This window comes from Phalaenopsis equestris, unplaced genomic scaffold, assembly GCF_001263595.1.
Source record: "Phalaenopsis equestris unplaced genomic scaffold, ASM126359v1 Scaffold000347, whole genome shotgun sequence".
In the NCBI taxonomy this organism is placed as follows: domain Eukaryota; kingdom Viridiplantae; phylum Streptophyta; class Magnoliopsida; order Asparagales; family Orchidaceae; genus Phalaenopsis; species Phalaenopsis equestris.
Genome location: NW_018164789.1, coordinates 982,862 through 1,000,517, shown reverse-complemented (window position 1 = coordinate 1,000,517; position 17,656 = coordinate 982,862). Strand labels below are relative to the sequence as shown.

At 30.6% G+C, this 17,656-nt stretch overlaps 1 protein-coding gene across 1 annotated transcript in view; it reads right to left on the bottom strand.

The window, feature by feature from the left end:
* Positions 1–1,129: 1,129 nt before the first annotated feature.
* The window catches only part of LOC110025990 (pescadillo homolog), a gene marked incomplete at its 5' end in the record, with an annotated part of 37,823 nt that continues 21,296 nt past the window's right edge, over positions 1,130–17,656 (bottom strand). Inside the window, 3 exon segments of the mRNA XM_020726713.1 lie at positions 1,130–1,399; positions 1,861–2,082; positions 2,392–2,611. Coding sequence (XP_020582372.1) covers positions 1,319–1,399; positions 1,861–2,082; positions 2,392–2,611 — 523 coding nt within the window. The 3' untranslated portion in view covers positions 1,130–1,318.

The following is a 17,656-nucleotide window of genomic DNA, read 5'->3' as shown; positions in this document are numbered from 1 at the left end:
GACTCAGGGTCCGTTTGGGGCAATTGATAAGTGCGGGCGGCATTTTTAAAACGCCGTCGTACCGTTTGATTCGCACATTTTATCATCTTATCTTAAACTATGTTTAGGTTTTTACACTAAACGCAGGCCACGGATCGACTCTCTCGGACGGCCCGCGGGCCGCATTTCAGAATAAGCAGCACAAATTGCCCCCAAACGGACCCTCAAAAAATTACATATGAAGCATTTACAACAACCAAATTCTTATATTTACATGAATAACATTTAAACTTTTGATGCTTATTTAGGTAACTAATTCTTTAAAATTGCATCAAAATTACACAAATATTATTTTTTTTTCTTGAAGTGAGATGCATGTTGTGATTGTGGCAACTGTTATATATAAATAAACATCAAATTTTAAGTGTTAAATATGAAAATACAAAATAATTGTGATGCATATATATATATATATATATATATATATATATATATAACTTGATCAGAAGCTATTAGACGAGCATCCGGACTAACTTCATGTAACTAAAAGTTCTATTTCACACATAAGCAGGATCAAACATGTGACCATGGAGTCTTAAGAAACAAACAAACAGTTTAAAGATAAATAAACAGCAGAAATAATATTAAATCAGATAATTTATTATACCTTAACAGTTCGAGAGCGAGGGCCATCATCAATACCAAGACCCATAAACAGCTTAATAGTTGAGAAGTTGTTCTTTATATGGCCATAAAATGCCCATAATTATTAAATTATGAACAGTGACATGCATTATACAAGATTTATTTATTTTAAGAGGCCTTTACATGCATTATACATACCACCCAATTTCTGTCTTTACATATCTAACACAGAGACATTGCTTTTTACATTTATACCACCGTAATCTTTCTTATCACATCAAAAATACTATCATTTTAACTTTTAAAAGATGAAATACATCTTTTCATGAGGAAAAGGTGGCATGTATGTAAAATATTGTAGAAGTCTAGGAGTTAGACATGCAAATACATAAGAATTGAGCGGTATGTATGTAAATCATACTTATTTCAACTATAAATTAAAATTTATGATAATATTAAAACAAACTAAAATTATGAAAATCTACACGACAAAATTATTGCCAAATAAAAGCCTAAATTGATTTAGTTCCAATAAACAACTGATGAGCACTACAGAAAAAATTCAAAGCGTCCAAGCATAACAGAACATAGTACAAGTGGACTTTGTGGACTGATTCATTTGCCTCATTGGCATAAAAAATCAATGGAACTTGAAAGCAAATAAATATGAGCTAGAGTTTTTATCCCCATACCATCATCCGTTCCTGTTTGCCTCTGCCTCTTTCTTTCTCTTTTTGAGAAGCTCAATCTTGCTCTTTTTCCTTTCCTTTCCAATCTGCCAGTAAACAAAAAATATGAAATTATAAACTTTAAAGGGGAATTTACATAAATACCATCCAATTCTTATGTATTAACATATCCAACACAAACTTTAATTTCTACTTTTGTACCACATAAACCTTTCATATCACACCAAAAATACCACTATTTTTACTTTTAAAATTAAGGCGGCATATATGTAAAGATTGAGGTTTAGGAGTTGGAAATGTAAATACATAAGAATTGAGTGGAATGCATGTAAATCTTCCAAACCTAAAATGGCAATACCATAAGATAATCAGAGAGAATATTTTTAAATAGCAAGGCCGAGAATCACCAGAAATCAAACACTAAAAAGTACATGTCATGAAAAGTTAAACATTTAGATGCATTGGAATGTCTATAAATGGATGGATATAAGAACATGGGAGAATTCACAAAACAAATGAAAAGACATAAAAACAAAAACTACTGTACCTGTATTGCTTCCATAAGGCCCCTCTGTTTGCGCGACATAGAAACTTTCGAAAGATTAAGTTCATCTGCGGCAACCTGATCCAACGCATTCCTTGTCCCTTCCTTGACCTCCACATCTCCTACAGGAATCTGCGAGTTTCCTCTCGATGATGCTGCGGAGAAGGTAACCCCCTGAAGCTCCATGTTCAGCTCATCATGGTACTGCTGCTCAAGCTTTAACAACTGCACGAAAAAAAGATCTTCCAGTAATTTTGCATCATCTGCTTCCAATATACTGGGTATTTACATATATACCACAATGTTACCACACAATTCCAATGTTGCTTCACCCAAATCTTTCATATCACATAAAAATACCATCATTTTTTTAAGTTTGACGACTAAAACACGCCTTTTCACGCATAGGTACGGGGGTATGCATGTAAAAATTGAAGTTCAGGTGTTAGATATGTAAATACATGTGAATTGAGTGGTACGCATGTAAATCTTCCAAAGGATATTCAAAAAGAAAAATAACAAATGAGTGCGTACCTTCTGTCGCTGCTCTGCAGCTTCGTTAGCTTCGGCACGATCAATAACTCCTTCAGCCAAAAGGCTTTGGGGATCAGCCAAATCTAGAGTGTCCGAACCTGGCAAAGGTAGAACGTGTCTTCTGGCAGCCGCCTGTAGACGTTTTATTGTCTCGGCATATTCGGGAACATAGCCTTCAGCCTCATTGTCAACAAAAGGTGATAAATGTGGTGGAGGGACCCTATGAAAGCAGAGAGGTCATATTTGCAAAATAGTTAATAAAAAAAAAAAAAAGACAAAACAGGTACAATAGTGCGAGAGGTTAAATTGAAAGTTATCAAATAAAACATAAAGATCAAGCGTGCTACTGCCTCCATTAATGAAATGGAAATGCAAGCCAACAGATATTAAAGCAATTGTTTGAAGAGGGAAAAGATCAGGGGCATAAATGCTAAATTTCGTCACTATTAACTATATCACAACTATTTAGGGTAGATTTTATAAACTCATGTTTCATTTTTGCTGCTGTAAACCTATTTTCCACAAATTACTTTGAAAAATTCTATGTTGTCATAGATTAATCATTTTTCCATCACAACCATTAGACAGTAATTCAGTGTACCCATCCAAACCACCCAAATGTATTTTCGCTGCCTTATCCTCACTAGATGTCACTCGAACCTTTCTTCTAAAATAATCACCCCTTAATTTAGCATTTTTAATTTTTCGACATATCGATCATAGCATACTTATATTTTTCATAACTAACTTAGTAATCAATAATCTTTTTAATGTCCAAAACTAGAATTCATACAACATAATCAATCAATTTTATAATTTTTTTTCTATATTTCATCATATTTCATCGTTTTATCTCACTCTTACGAATTCTCCACCCATTGTACTCACCTCAACATTCATTTAAATTCAAATTCATACTTTGAAAGCTAAATATTATTTCTCAATTTAAAAATTTAAACCATGTAAATGGAAAACTTTCAAGTACTAGCCTTTGGGATTTGGCTTGGTAAGTTCATCCTTCCCCTAGTTTTTTTGCTAGCAGGATAAGGAATCACTCTCATCCTCAATGGGCAATTAAGCAAATAGTGGATAATTAAGCAATCAAAATTGGGAAAACCTAGGCCTTTGATGGATTCAGAGCAATTTATGTATATTGTGGACTTCTGGTTCTTCTTCCATTATTGGAGAACTCTGGATTTGGCTTCACCGTAAAGGAAATTCATATTGTAATCTTATTAATTTAGTATAATGTATTTGGGAATAAATAAGATCTAATGGCTGTCAGAAGTCCAAATTTTGATAAACCAAGATTTAAAGTCAGCAAACAAAAGAATGATATGGTGACACAATGGTCAATAAACTCGATGGCAAAAATAGGAGAAAACTACATGTACAATAAAATTGCATTACAAAAATAGATTGCACAACAAGAGAACTACTCTAACAAAGGTAACTCAAATCATTGAGAACAAGAAAATGCTCCATGACCAAAGTCAAGACCAGCTTTCTATAGTTAAAGACTTCAAAATTCTAACAAGTTATTGGCAACAGCTACATAATCTTTAAGATTGGGAACAGAAGCGACTTTAATGAGAAACTATCTACAAGTTCTTGCTCAGTCTTAATAAGAAACTAGATGTACCTGATGGAAGAATCCCAAGAAATAAGCCTTTCCTAGCTTCTGTGAATCTTTTAAAAAGTTCAAAGAGGATAATAGAAAGGAAGCAATGCTAGGATTACATAATAACCCACTAAAATGTTTGTTGCTCATGATTCACGTTACACTAAACCGAGTGCATTAAAATGGATACAAAAATAAATAGTATAGAAACCCAATGACAATCATCAAAAGAAATATATGACATGGTGGTTAGAAGATTCATGGGAAACAAAGAAATTGGAAGCCCAAAAGCCCCAAAAGAGACCACCGTGCCACTGCCAAGTTTGAAATATCAACATAATAGGGCGAGTTCCAAAGGATACAAAAAGAAACCATATAGAAATTACTTCAATCAGCACGAAAAAACACTGTCTATCAGTAATACATGTTCTTTAACACCAAAAGGTCATTCTTGAAAGCCTCATGTGTAAGACAAGAAAAGTCTAGTCGAATAGATTGTAAATTCAACAGCATTTATCATAGTAAAGAAGCATCCATTATTGAATTTTTGCCACATATAGAGGGCCCACTCACTCCAATCATAACAAAAAAAAATTAAAGGATCCAGATAATGGCTTTGTGTTATTGGATCTATGGATTTTGAATTGCAATTCGTGTGCTTCTCAATAATATCGCTGGCCCCTTCTTATTTTCCCCTTTTTTTTTATTTATTCCTAAGTGTCTCGATGATGCATATATACCTCCTCTTGTAAAAAATACTAGGGAAAATAAAAATTCTTAAGGACCTATTCGGTTGACTGCAAAACACGGTTAATGTATTTTAAATTCCTGTATTCCGCTTTTTCTTTTGTTTGACGGAGAAGGTATTGAATCCATTGCATTTTTTCATGGTATTTTGTAGCCCCCAAACCCGCCTTTCTCCACGACTTTACACCCCGCTCAATTCGACTGAATTCCAAATACATTGACAGTCAGGTCGTGCTCTCCTACAAAAACCCTCTTCGTCTTTGCAACTCCAAGCATGATCTCACGAGAAAACCCTATCCGTCTTCGCAACCTCAAGCCCTTCAATTGCTTAAGGAGAGGGCTGAGCTGATCTCACAAAACAAGGAGGTGAGACAGGACATGATCCACAATTTCAATTTTCTCTCTGCCACCTCTTCGCTTTGCCTTCGTTGTTTATCTCCATCCTAAAATTAAGTACCCATGACCCTTCCCGGCATCTCGTTGCTCAAGCATTTCGACGTGATCCTTCCCGGCATCTTGCGAACTACCTTCGTTAACAGCTGCTACCCAACTCCTTCCACCAAGGAAACCAGCATATTGAAGGTATCTGCTTCTCGCAAAGGATCAAATTCCTACTTCGTATTTGTTTATGTTTTCTTTATTAGCTTTCCATTCTTTTCTTCTTGCTCTATATGGTGCTGATATATCACTAACTTAAAATAATGACTTGCACTTGCTCTTACCAATTTCTTACTAGAAATATTTACTAGTAGAATATCTGTTCTATCAGTTGCTTTGTTTATCTCTAGGTATTTGTACATATTTTTATAGATAGTATTTTTCTCATATAAAGATTCATTTTTCCAATCCTCATGGAACAAATTTACAGATTTGCAAAAAATTAATGAACAATTTAGTTCTCAACAATAAAGAAAAGCAAGAGTGAAAATTAATTTTCTGTTAGAGGATTATAGAACTGTAAATAACTTGGACTATTTTATAGGTTTCATTCAAATGTAGATCATAAGCAAGTGGGTTTTTAGGAAACTTGATAATTCAAATTTGTTTTGCTGAATTTCTGTTGTTTTACGTTGTGCGGGAAAAGAAAATAACGTGAAAAATAAATCACTCACAGAAGAGCGTGCAAAGGACAGCTTCGAGAATTTTCCTTTTAGTGTATGCCAGTTTCGAGAGCTTACCGGTACTTATTCTCAGAAAATTACTGGTTCTTCTATTGTTCTTAGAAAAGTTAAATGTGTTTTTGTTCAAGCAAGCAAGTGCTTTACACAAAGCTCAGCCATATTTGTTAAGAAACATGCCAATAAACATATTTGAGCATGCTAAAACTTTGTGAAGATTATGTTCAATCTGAACTCTGGGAGCTACCTAAAATTGAAGTTGATAGTGAATTTGGAGTTCGCTTTATCTAGAGTGAGATCAGATTTTAACCATACAAAGGTCTAGGATTCAATACATTTGATAGGTAATTGCAAATAAAAGCTTCACAGACTCGAGCACACTAATGAGGAAACTTAACGCCTAAACTTTCATATCTACATTTATAACACGTCAGTCTTATAAGATTCCGTATTAGAAGATGTATTTCACTTTTAAAATGAGGGTGATAGTGTTATTTTTTTATGTGAAATTAATTATTTAAGTGATATGCATGCAAATATTAAAATTTGGGTGTCAGATATGTGTGGTATTACATAGCCCAAATTTAGTAAATCATGGAAATGGAAATGTAAATGCTGCAGTTATAAGCATATTGTTATTATTTTTTACAGGATTTTCCTCTTCTCGTGAACAGGTCATCCGTAGTTATTGCTTAAGGCATCTATCAATCTTTCAACACATTTAGGATTTCTGACTTAAATAAGAACTTGCTGTTTTTGCAGACCACTAGAATCCTTGGATTTGAAATATCATTCCTTGGGTCCATATGTTAATAATGCTTCTTTTGGTATGTTTGATTTTCTTGACCTTTTTACATTTCATGGTCCTTCGCAGTTTCTTCTTGTTGACTAGAAGATTACAAATATGATTAATGTTCTAGAAGATGCAATTCGAGGTAAATGTCCCATTGTTTTAATTGCAGAAGATATTCAATAAGAAGCTCTAGCAACACGTGTTATAAACAAGCTAAGTTCTAGTTTATGCATCAAACTATATAATTTTCAGCTCTGTACTGATTTCTTCAGAATATTAGAACACTGGAAGAATTGTGTATTTATTGTGGAATTGAAAACTGCTGTAGCTTGATGATGGTGCTGCTGATGGTGCCGCTTATTCGAGAATTACTTTTCACAATTCAAATTGGCTCAAAAGAGAAGATGACAGAAGAAGCTCAAATAGAATATTATCAAATTACTTCATAGAAAATATCAATTTATTAAAGTTAATTGGCTAGCAATTGATGAAATAAATAAGATTCAATTAAAAGATCTGTGGTTGTATTTAGTGTCACCAATTTTTGTTATTTAATTTATTTTTTCCTCATTAGCTTAAGAGCCATGCTTTTTCTAATCTATGTATCAGGTTATTCAGATTTTCACGTTGTCAATTTTTGTAGATATGCTAATTTAATGAAAAAAAAGTTTCATTTAATTGATAATCAAGTCTTTGTTCTGGGTCATACTAAATCACAATGAAGGTGTTTCAAATTGATTATCAATTCAAATTTGATCTGAGTCGAGCTTGGTTTAATATTCAGCTTGTTGGCTTCAGTTTAAGCTAAAAATTGAAGCAATTTTGAATTATTTTAATGTCTTTTTTTTTCAAAATTTATAAAATTTCTAGTACCTATCAAAATAATATATGGCAGTAACTTATTATAAATCTAAAATTAAGTAAGACATTTCTCTTATGTTGTGTGCTACATTGAAATTTCTCCTATGTTGTGCCAAAAAAAAAAAAAAGATTCACAAAGATACCACTTCATTTCTATGTATTTACATATCTAACACCTAAATTCAATTTATATATCTAAGCTACTTTACCGATATATGAAAAACTATATTTCACTTAAAAGAAGAAAAAAGTGATATTTTTAATTTGATTAAAAAAAGTGAGATAAACTTGAAAAGTGAAGTTTAAGTGTTAGATATATAAATACATAGAAATTGGGGGATATGTATGTTTGTAATTACACTGTTTCTTTATTTAGGCGGTGAAGATTAGATCCTTATATCTTCCTCCGCCATGATGTGAATTAAATATATAATAATTTATTATAGGTGTTTTTTTTTTGTCAAATGAATACAAGAATTGAAATTTGTTATTTGTTAGAAAGAATGATATTTTAGTCTTTTATATGAAAAAGCTACAGCTATTAGCTTTAAAAAATAGGCACTAAAAAGTTTTTTGTTCAAAAAAGCACACAGAAAACAGTTTATCCAAACAGTATATTAACTTCTAAAAACATCAACTTTAAAACACTTTTTTACAAGCTGCCAAAATTTTTATATTTCTTTATATGACACTCGAATTTTAAAATTGTATAAAAAAATATTAATATTAATTTATAACATATTGATTATTTTTATCATGTATATATTTTAATATATTTTTTATTTTAAAATATTATATAAATAATTATGACTACATAAATATTTAATATGCAAGTTCATAAAAATTAAGTAATATATAACTAATAATCCAGAAAAATTATATCTCTGCATTAAGTTTACAGACAATCAAACAATTTTTCAATATCCATAATACAATGATTTTACTTTACTTTGAATGCATCAACCAAATAAAAAGTAGAATTCCCCTATATTTACTTTACAGACAATCTAATAGCTTCTGAGCATTCAGAATACATTACATACAAAATAAACAATATTTCTTTTATAAGGCGTTCACTTTTTAACCGACCAAACAACCCCTACGAGTTTTCTTTATTGTTGTGTTGTATTAGAGCAAAACTAGAAATTTTTTTTCCAATATTTGTTCTTTTTCTCCAAAGTGGGTTTCTACTTTCAAGCTTATTCCTCTTGTCTAGTTATCCTTTTATTCATTATTTGTTAACTTCCTTTCAAAATGCAAGATCATAATGAACGGTGAAAATCGAACCAAAGACAAACTCCGGGCATTTCAAGCTTCTAATCTCTTGAACAGGGCAAATAGTAAAGACATGAAGGAAAAGATCCAACACCTTGTGGATCTACCTCTTAAATCCTAAAGACCCAAAGTTTGTACTTTTGAAAAAAAATAATTTCACAATTAAAATACAGTTGTGGAACACAATGCTACAAAAAATCATTGGGTATTTTATGTTCCTCCACCGCAAAAGAGATTTGAGATGTAGTTAAATAAATATACTAAAAAAATAAAAGACGTTGCACTCTATGAAATCAAGAGCTGATCACTACAAAATAACATATCCATTAATGACATTGAATGTTTTAATGCAATGAAAGTTTATTGGTCATAATTTAACTACTACCAACATCTCAAGGTGTCATGTTGTGAGGATGCAATGATCCTCAAATAATTTATAGAGCACAGATAAAATCTCTTCACTAAATGAAGTACTCTATCTCGTATCGACTGAAAAAAGAAGAATAATAGTGATGATCAATAGTTTGAATTTTGAGACATCTATTATGAAAACTTCTAAATCCTTAAATAAAAAACATTGTCACAAAGCATTTCCACAAGGACAACAAAAATTTTCCAAGGTTGCATGAAGTAAGGGCACACAAAAGATAAATGTTGGAAGCTTCACAAAAAATCTCAAGACTTGAGGAATTAAAGAAGTACATAAAAAAGGATGGGCTGCCTTGTGAAGTTAGGAATCACTTCAAAATAAATTGATAAATGAAAAAAGAAATTTAATTCCTTATAGAAGTCATCAAGATTTTGCTCTCTTGCTTGGATTAATATGATTTTTAATTTGTATATTTTTAGTATCTCAAATAATTCTTCCCTTTTCTAGAAATGAAATTCAAGACCCCTGACCACAAGACAGATTTTCCCAATATAATTCAAACTTATAAACTCTACCCCGACAATTTAAAAAAAAATTGAAAAAAATCTTTAACAATTGTTACGAGACAGGGAGACAACTTCAACTTCTCCCAACATAACCCTAAATATTGTATTGCATGTTCCGAACTGTCGTTAAACTTTTATCTATCCATAAACTTGCCAAAAATCATAATTGCAAAGTCATTTTCTTTCTTGTCATTATGTTTTTCTATATCTACATACTAGAAAGATGATTGGGTAAGCTCGAATGGGTCATACCTTCTCGAGAATCGAGTTAGCTATCATATTCTATTTCTCACACCATCAATATCATCCGAACAAACCATTATAGATTAAGGCATCATTCTTTCAAAAATCTTCGGTGTATATTTTTCTCTTTTCACAAATGCAAACATTAAAAATTTTTATTGTAAAATTTGTGAAATTGCTAAGCATTGTGTTTCTTTTTTTGAAAATAACTATATTCTCTAGTCATTTTATGTTGATTTCTCGAATATTTAGGAAAACTCTAAAATCCTTTGGAGTCAATGATTTTATTGTGTTTATTGATGAACGTACTCAAATAACATTAGCACATTTAATTAAACAAAAATTCAATGTTAGCAATAAATAATTCACTATCATAATAAATAATCAATTCAACTCTAGCATAATTGATTTTCAAATTGATAATGCCTGTGAATATTTTAAATACATTATCATCTTTCTTTCAGAAAGAGAATATAATTATCGGATCTTCTTGCTCTGACATTTCCTAATAAAATAGTAGCTAAAAAAAATTATCATTAATGGAGGTCACTAGGACACTTCTTCACAATCAAATATTTAAAGAAAATTGAGGTTGTTATAACAGCTATATATTTAATCAATACAATATTTTAAGGAGTAATTGATTCCAAAAGTCTCCAAAATTATTTGCTAGAATTGTTTCCTACAAACTTCTTAAAGATCTATTCTAAAGTTTTTGGATACATTGCTTATGTTTATATCCACAAACAACATAGAAAGAAAATTAATCAAAGAGCTCTCAAGCAAGTATTCATCAGAAATAGTGGTACAATTGCTATTATGCACCCACAAAAAAAAATTCATCACTTCAATGGATGTCACTTATGATGAAACTCATTGCTTCTTCATCCAAACTCATTTTAATAGGGGTGAATTTTGTATATTGAAGATAAGTTTGATGATATTTCTCATCTTAATATTTTCTAACCCAAAATCCTACAAATATAAGACTTGTACCAACTATATCTCTTCATATCTATGCAAGAAGAAACAAACTTTATTTGAGACACTAATAAATAAAAATTTAGAAGTGGTCATAAGAGATGAATGTATTTTAAAAAAATCTAGCCTAGGAGATCGTTAAATTACCATAAAAAATAATAAAAAGCAAATGGAAGCCTATACAAATAAGATTAATGGAAGAAGAATGCACTCAGTCATAAAGAACTAACCATCAAAAAATATTTGTTCCCATCACAAAAATAAATAGAATTTCATGATGATATCCTTAGAGGTAAATCATGGATGTTCTACACAATAACATAATGTAAAAAAAATACTTACATGGGGATATCCAAATAAAGTTCTATATAGATCTACCACCAAAATTTAATAGTTTGTTAAAAAAAAAATTCAAATATGCCAATTAAAAATCCCTATACAAACTGAAATAATCACCAAGAGCTTGATTTTGTAGGTTTACAAAGTCTATGTAAGGATAAAAACAAAGCCAAGAAGACCACAATTGATTCATACTACATTCTCCTAGTGGTAAAATCTCAATCCTTACTATATATGTTGATAATAGTATCGTAATATAAGATCATAGACAAAAGAAAGAAGCTCTCAAGAAAAGGCTCCCTGAGGTAGAAAAACTCAAATATTTCTTGTATAAATAGGAGGCTTAATCTAAACAATGGATAATTTTGTCCTGACAGAAATATGATCTTGAATGGTTGAAAGAAGCAAAAATGACAGAATGTAAGTCGTGAGAAACTAAAATTGAACGAGGAAAAAATTGAACATTGATGATAAAAGAACAGATGTAAATATGGGACAATGTCAAAAGTTAATATGAAAACTAATCTATATATTCAATAATTGTCCTAAAATCGCATTCGTAGTAAGTCTAATTAGCCAATGCATGCACAAATTCAAAATAATCACATCTTCGAGTCGCCAATAGAATTCTCAAATATCTTAAATCAAGCCCATAAAAAGGAATTATATTCAAAAAACATGCACCCTACAAATTGAAAGATACATAGATTTGAAATATGCTAGTCGCTAGTAGATATATAATCCACTTCTGAGAATTATACATTATGTAGAGAAAATTTCATAACTTGGTGAAGGAAGAAACAACTTAAGATTTCAATATCAAATGATGAAGCCGAGTTCAAAGCTATTCCACGAGAGATATGTGATCTTATATTGATCAAAAGTGCATTAGAGGATTTGAAGATCAAGTAAGAAGAGCTTATAAGAAAATATTGTAATAACAAACACGCACTCAATTGTACACACCATCCAACAAAGCATGAATGTACCAAGCATGTTTTGATTGATACGAACTTCATAAAAGATAAATTAGGAAATGGTCCAATTTGCACTCATACATACCAACAAGGAATCTATTGGTCAACATATTTGCAATAAGATTTTGCAGTCCAATATTTAAAAATATAATAGACAAACTTAAAATAGTTAATATCCACCATCTAGTTTAAAGGAGAGTGTTAAATTTTTGCTACGGTATACTAGAGCTCACTCCCATTATAATAATCAAAATGTTAAAACACATCAATCAAAGGTGTATCGTTGGATTAACTTTTCTAGGAGCCTTAGTGTGCAATCGTGTGCTTCCTTATAGGACCATCCAACCTTCTTTTTCCCCTGTTTTTTTTATGTATCCTATTTTGTGATGTCTCTTGGAAATGTATATGTCTCCCTTCATGTACAAAAAAAGATTAAAAAAATCTTCAAATTTTTCTGCAATATTTTATTCTCTATATCCATATTTTAGGAAAAAAAAGCCAATATAAAAACTATCTCACTATTCTAATCACAGGTGGTCTCCCCCGAAAGTGTCCGATATAAGGATTTTAATATTTCACAAGATCCAACTCGACTCTCTTTTTGTTCCAAATTTAAATTATAGCTTTTACCTCTAAGTAAGTTGACAATATATTTATTTATGTTGCCAAACTTTTCTTACATGTGTGATTTTCAATACTTGAATTCCGAGAAGATAATTGACAATGCTAAGATGCACTCAGTATCTGAACCCCTAGAGATCTCTAGAGCACAATTACGAAAAAGGAATACAATATTTCTCTATCCTCCAACAATAATAAAAAATAATGTTTCCATATTGTGGCACTATAAATTATAGATCTGAACTTCTTGTAATTTTAAAAACTTCATCCATCATCGCTTAATAGTAATCCCAACACTTTAAAATATATAACCAATCCAATATAAAACTTCTTCTATCATCGCTTAATAGTAATCCCAACACTTCAAAATATAAAACCAATCAAATATTCAAACAAGTTAGAAGTACTCCAGTCTTGCAAGTAAAGCTCAAAAAATGATTTGGGGTCCCTCAAGAATCAATAATATTATTAATTCTAGCTTTTACGCCTTTATTGGTGATCGCGCCAAAGTTACATAGTTGTTCCTTTAGAAAGATAACGAAGAAAACCCAATTCTTTCAAAATTTCAAAAACATTATCTAAACCCAATTTTATGCCAAATTTTAAGCTCTTAAACTGGCAATGGTAAAGAATATTCGATTCTAGAAGCTTATTTCTTGAACCTAGGGATGATAAATGCAATTGCTAAAAAAAAAAAAGATTAAACATATGATGGAAGTTGCTAGATCACTTGTATTGTCCACTTTTGTCCCAAAGCAAATCTAGGGAGAAGGCGTACCCATTGTGACTTACCTTACCAATATTATGCCTTCTCATATCTTAAAATTGAATTATATCATGTCAAAATTACCTTACCTCAAATCACAACTTTTGGATTAGTTTCACCACTGTTAATATATTAGAGTGTGCTACCTTTTCCTAGATAAATCAACAATATAACAAAGTTAAACCCCAAATCACCCAAATGCATATTCCATAGGCATTATCCAATTATTAAAATTCTACATCTCCATAGGTGTAATGATCAATGAAAATAAACCCTACCATCCCAAATCGTCTACTAATGAGAAGAATCATATAGCTTGGGGAAATCAATCTTTGGAAGAAAATAAAGATGCCTCATTAACACCAAAAACAACTAAAAACCTATTACATAATTTGTTTCTTGTAAAATTCTATCATCAAATTTTTTCAGTTTTTGCCACCAAGCCTAATAGACATGCTAACTCCTAGCAACACTGATGAAGTATTCAATTTTAGAAGACATTACACCTATGAAAGAAATAAAGTTCGGGGAATCATGAATTTACCCAAAAGTGATATTTTGATTGTTGTATGTATATTTTCTTGGTCAATGCCAAGTTTGTAGAGAAAGGTAAGTAGAATTAAGGCATATCTAGTTGCAATAGTTTATACTTTATTTTAGAGTTGATTATCAAGAAATATTTGCTCTGGCCACTAAATTCAATTATATTTTGGCCTTGTTATCTTTAGTTGTAAATTTATACGGGCTATTTCTTCATCTCGATATCAAGAAAGCATTTCTCAAAGGTGATTTAGAATAAGCTTATATGGGCATCTCTCTTGATTTCAAAATAAAAAATATATATATATCAACAGTGTGCAAACAAAAAATACATATATATATACACCAACAAGCAATATCCTCAAGCATGAACTTGCAGAAGTTGTAAATAAGGAGTTCTCTCAATATCAAATCGACCATACTATGTCAAATTTTATACAAAAGGAAAATTAGAGTTTCTCAATCTTTAAGTGAATGATATCATTCTTTACTACAGGACGACGAAGAATAAAGAATTTACTTGCAATAGTATCCTAATTAAAAAATTCAAAGATCTAAAATACTTTCTTATCAAGTAGTTTGATCAAGGAATATCTATTATGCCCTGGATTAATTGAAATAAAACAAGAATGCTCGAATGAAAACCAAATCACTCCAATGGATTCAACAAATAAAGAAGGTACATAATAGAGAAACAAACATATTGATAAGAGAAAAAATCAAAGTCCTATTGGCAAATTCATATCTCTATCACACATGTGGTCAACCATTGGTTTTTTCATTAGTATGGTGAATAGGTTTATGACAATCCAACCTAAAAAAACTTAAGTTTTGTGCAAAAAATCCTACAAAGTACATCAAAGAATCATAAGAAAATGACTGTACTTCAAGAAAACATCAATAATAAACAACTAACTTTATGGTGTTGCTTGGATAGGCTGCACCGAAAGATAATGAGCAGGGTATCCTACCTTTGTGGGGAAATTTGCTAACTTGGAGAAGCAAAAATCATTTACTTGTGGCAAGAAGCAATGTAGAAGCAAATTTCAAAACCAATTCTCATGATGTTTGAGAAGGCTGATGCGATTACTCAAAGGTTGAGAATCCAAACAAAAGAATCCATAAAATTGTTTGATGGCAATAAAATTATTTGCTATATTGCAACAAACCCAATAAAATTGAAGAAAATGACAAAAACTTCATTAAAGAAAAGCTTGAAGATAGAACCAAAAATTTTTGGTGCAATCCTATGAGTTTTTAAACTGAAAATAAGGATAGTTATTAAGCATCATCATGTGCAACATTCAAAAAAACAAAGTTTCCTCCACTTAAGTAAGCTCTTGATTTAGTTTCACTACCTAGGAAATTATGTATTGCAATCTTCATATTTTAAAATAAACGCATTTCAGAATAAATAGGATCAAGCAGCAAGCATTTGATTAGCAGTAATTGTATGTTACCATTCCAATAAACAAATAAAATAAGAAAACTAGATCAGTGGGGTGCTAGTTGTCCCATCTTAATTCCAAATCTTCTCGCATTTCAGTAAAGCATGAAGAGAAATAGTTTTCTCCCTCAATTTTAAAATTCAGCAGATACCACTAAAGGGATGATAGTCATGGACATCATTTTGATATATTTCAAATGCTTGGAAAATAATGCTATGGGCCTTCTTTGTCTGATGAGTGCTCACCATTAAAGATTGTTATTTTGACCTATAGCAGATGCTTGACGAATAATCCTATGGGCCTTCTTTTTCTGACAAGTGCTCGCCATTAAAAATTCCTACCATGACACTATTTCTCTAAATATTTCGTATTCAAATGTCTATCCCTTATCCCTAACCCTTCTTGCTTCAATTATATCACCATATGTTTCAACCTTCTAGCTAACCCATTCAAGCCCATAAATCTCTTATTAATTTAGAGATATTCTAATTTTGAATATTAAAATAAATGTGAACGGAATAAAATTTATTTGCTACTTTTTTATGGAAAGACGAACATTGATATCTCTAACAAATCATGCCATGTACATTGCATAGCATGCTGAAATTTGAAAGGAAGGAAAAAGTGTTGGGATATAATGCTTAAAATTATGCTACAAGTTATGTGGCTTGAGGCATTTTTTTAAGAGAAAGCCCGTGATTTGCAATTAAAGTGTTGGGTCTTACATGCTCGCCATTTGGTTGTGAGTTGAATTAAACGGCCAATTTCATATCAAGGCAAAATCAATTGACTATAAACAAAAACTACTTGGCTTACTTGATGTACATAAAGAGATTAAAAGATAGACATTTGAGAAAGAAAATTTTGATAAAGATTCATTGGTCATTAATAATGCATCACAGGATGACCAATGATTTGTAGAGCATGAAATTGAAGTCCCACATCACAATTACATAAGGATGATCTAAAAGTTGAATTATTTGACAAAGAAATAAAAGCAAAAGTTGACAACAGAGTAATAGAAAATATTAGTATAAAAGTTTATGTAAAATAAATGCAAGAAAATCAACTACAAAGATGATTCTAATGAAGACCTGCTAAAATGATGCGAGTGGAGTGATTTTTCAATTTGAAAATCATAAAAAGTACTTCGAGACAACCTTAGTTGTTCTTTATGTTTAATATTAATCTTAGACTTCTTATTATTGAGTACTTCAAAAACTTTTTATAATGTTAGATTATAATTTTAAAGTATCATTTTTAAATACTTATTCTTCGTTTATTTATCTAATGAATTTTATTTGTAGGCATACGCCTCAAAATAACTTAAATCTTACATCTCGTCTCATGAAAAAAAAAAGGTTCTCAACACCCATTTACTTAATTTCAAATCTTAAAGGTGTATAAATCTTATAATGGGTAAAAATTATGGGAAAGATAGGCTTCACACATTATGGTCATGTTGTTGGCTCTTAAAATGGTTGCCCCAACAATTAATAATAGGAAATGGGCCAAATGTCTATTAAGTTCACAATCGTCTTCTCAATACTTGAGATGACCCAATGAATTAATTTATTCCCATTAAGATTAGTCATCCACAATTGTTTCAATTTTGCAAAAAACTATATCTATTGATACTAATATAAATATGTAATATTATATCTAATAAAAACAGTAGGTTAAGAATAAATATAATAGCATAAAACTTCTCAATTTCAAATTTACATTTTTACAAACTAAAATAACATCAGAATATATAATATGCAATTCTTAGATGTAAATAAACATAATGTATTAAATACTATAATTTCAAATATAAAAAACAATATGATAAATAAACATATTTTTATATATTAAAAAATTCACATTCAAATATAACAATAATACATACAAACTTACAAAAAATATTTTCCATTTTAAACAAAATATTTACTTCCATATATAAAATGATCCAAGATATATAATTTAAATCAATCAGACGAATTTTAAACAACACTAC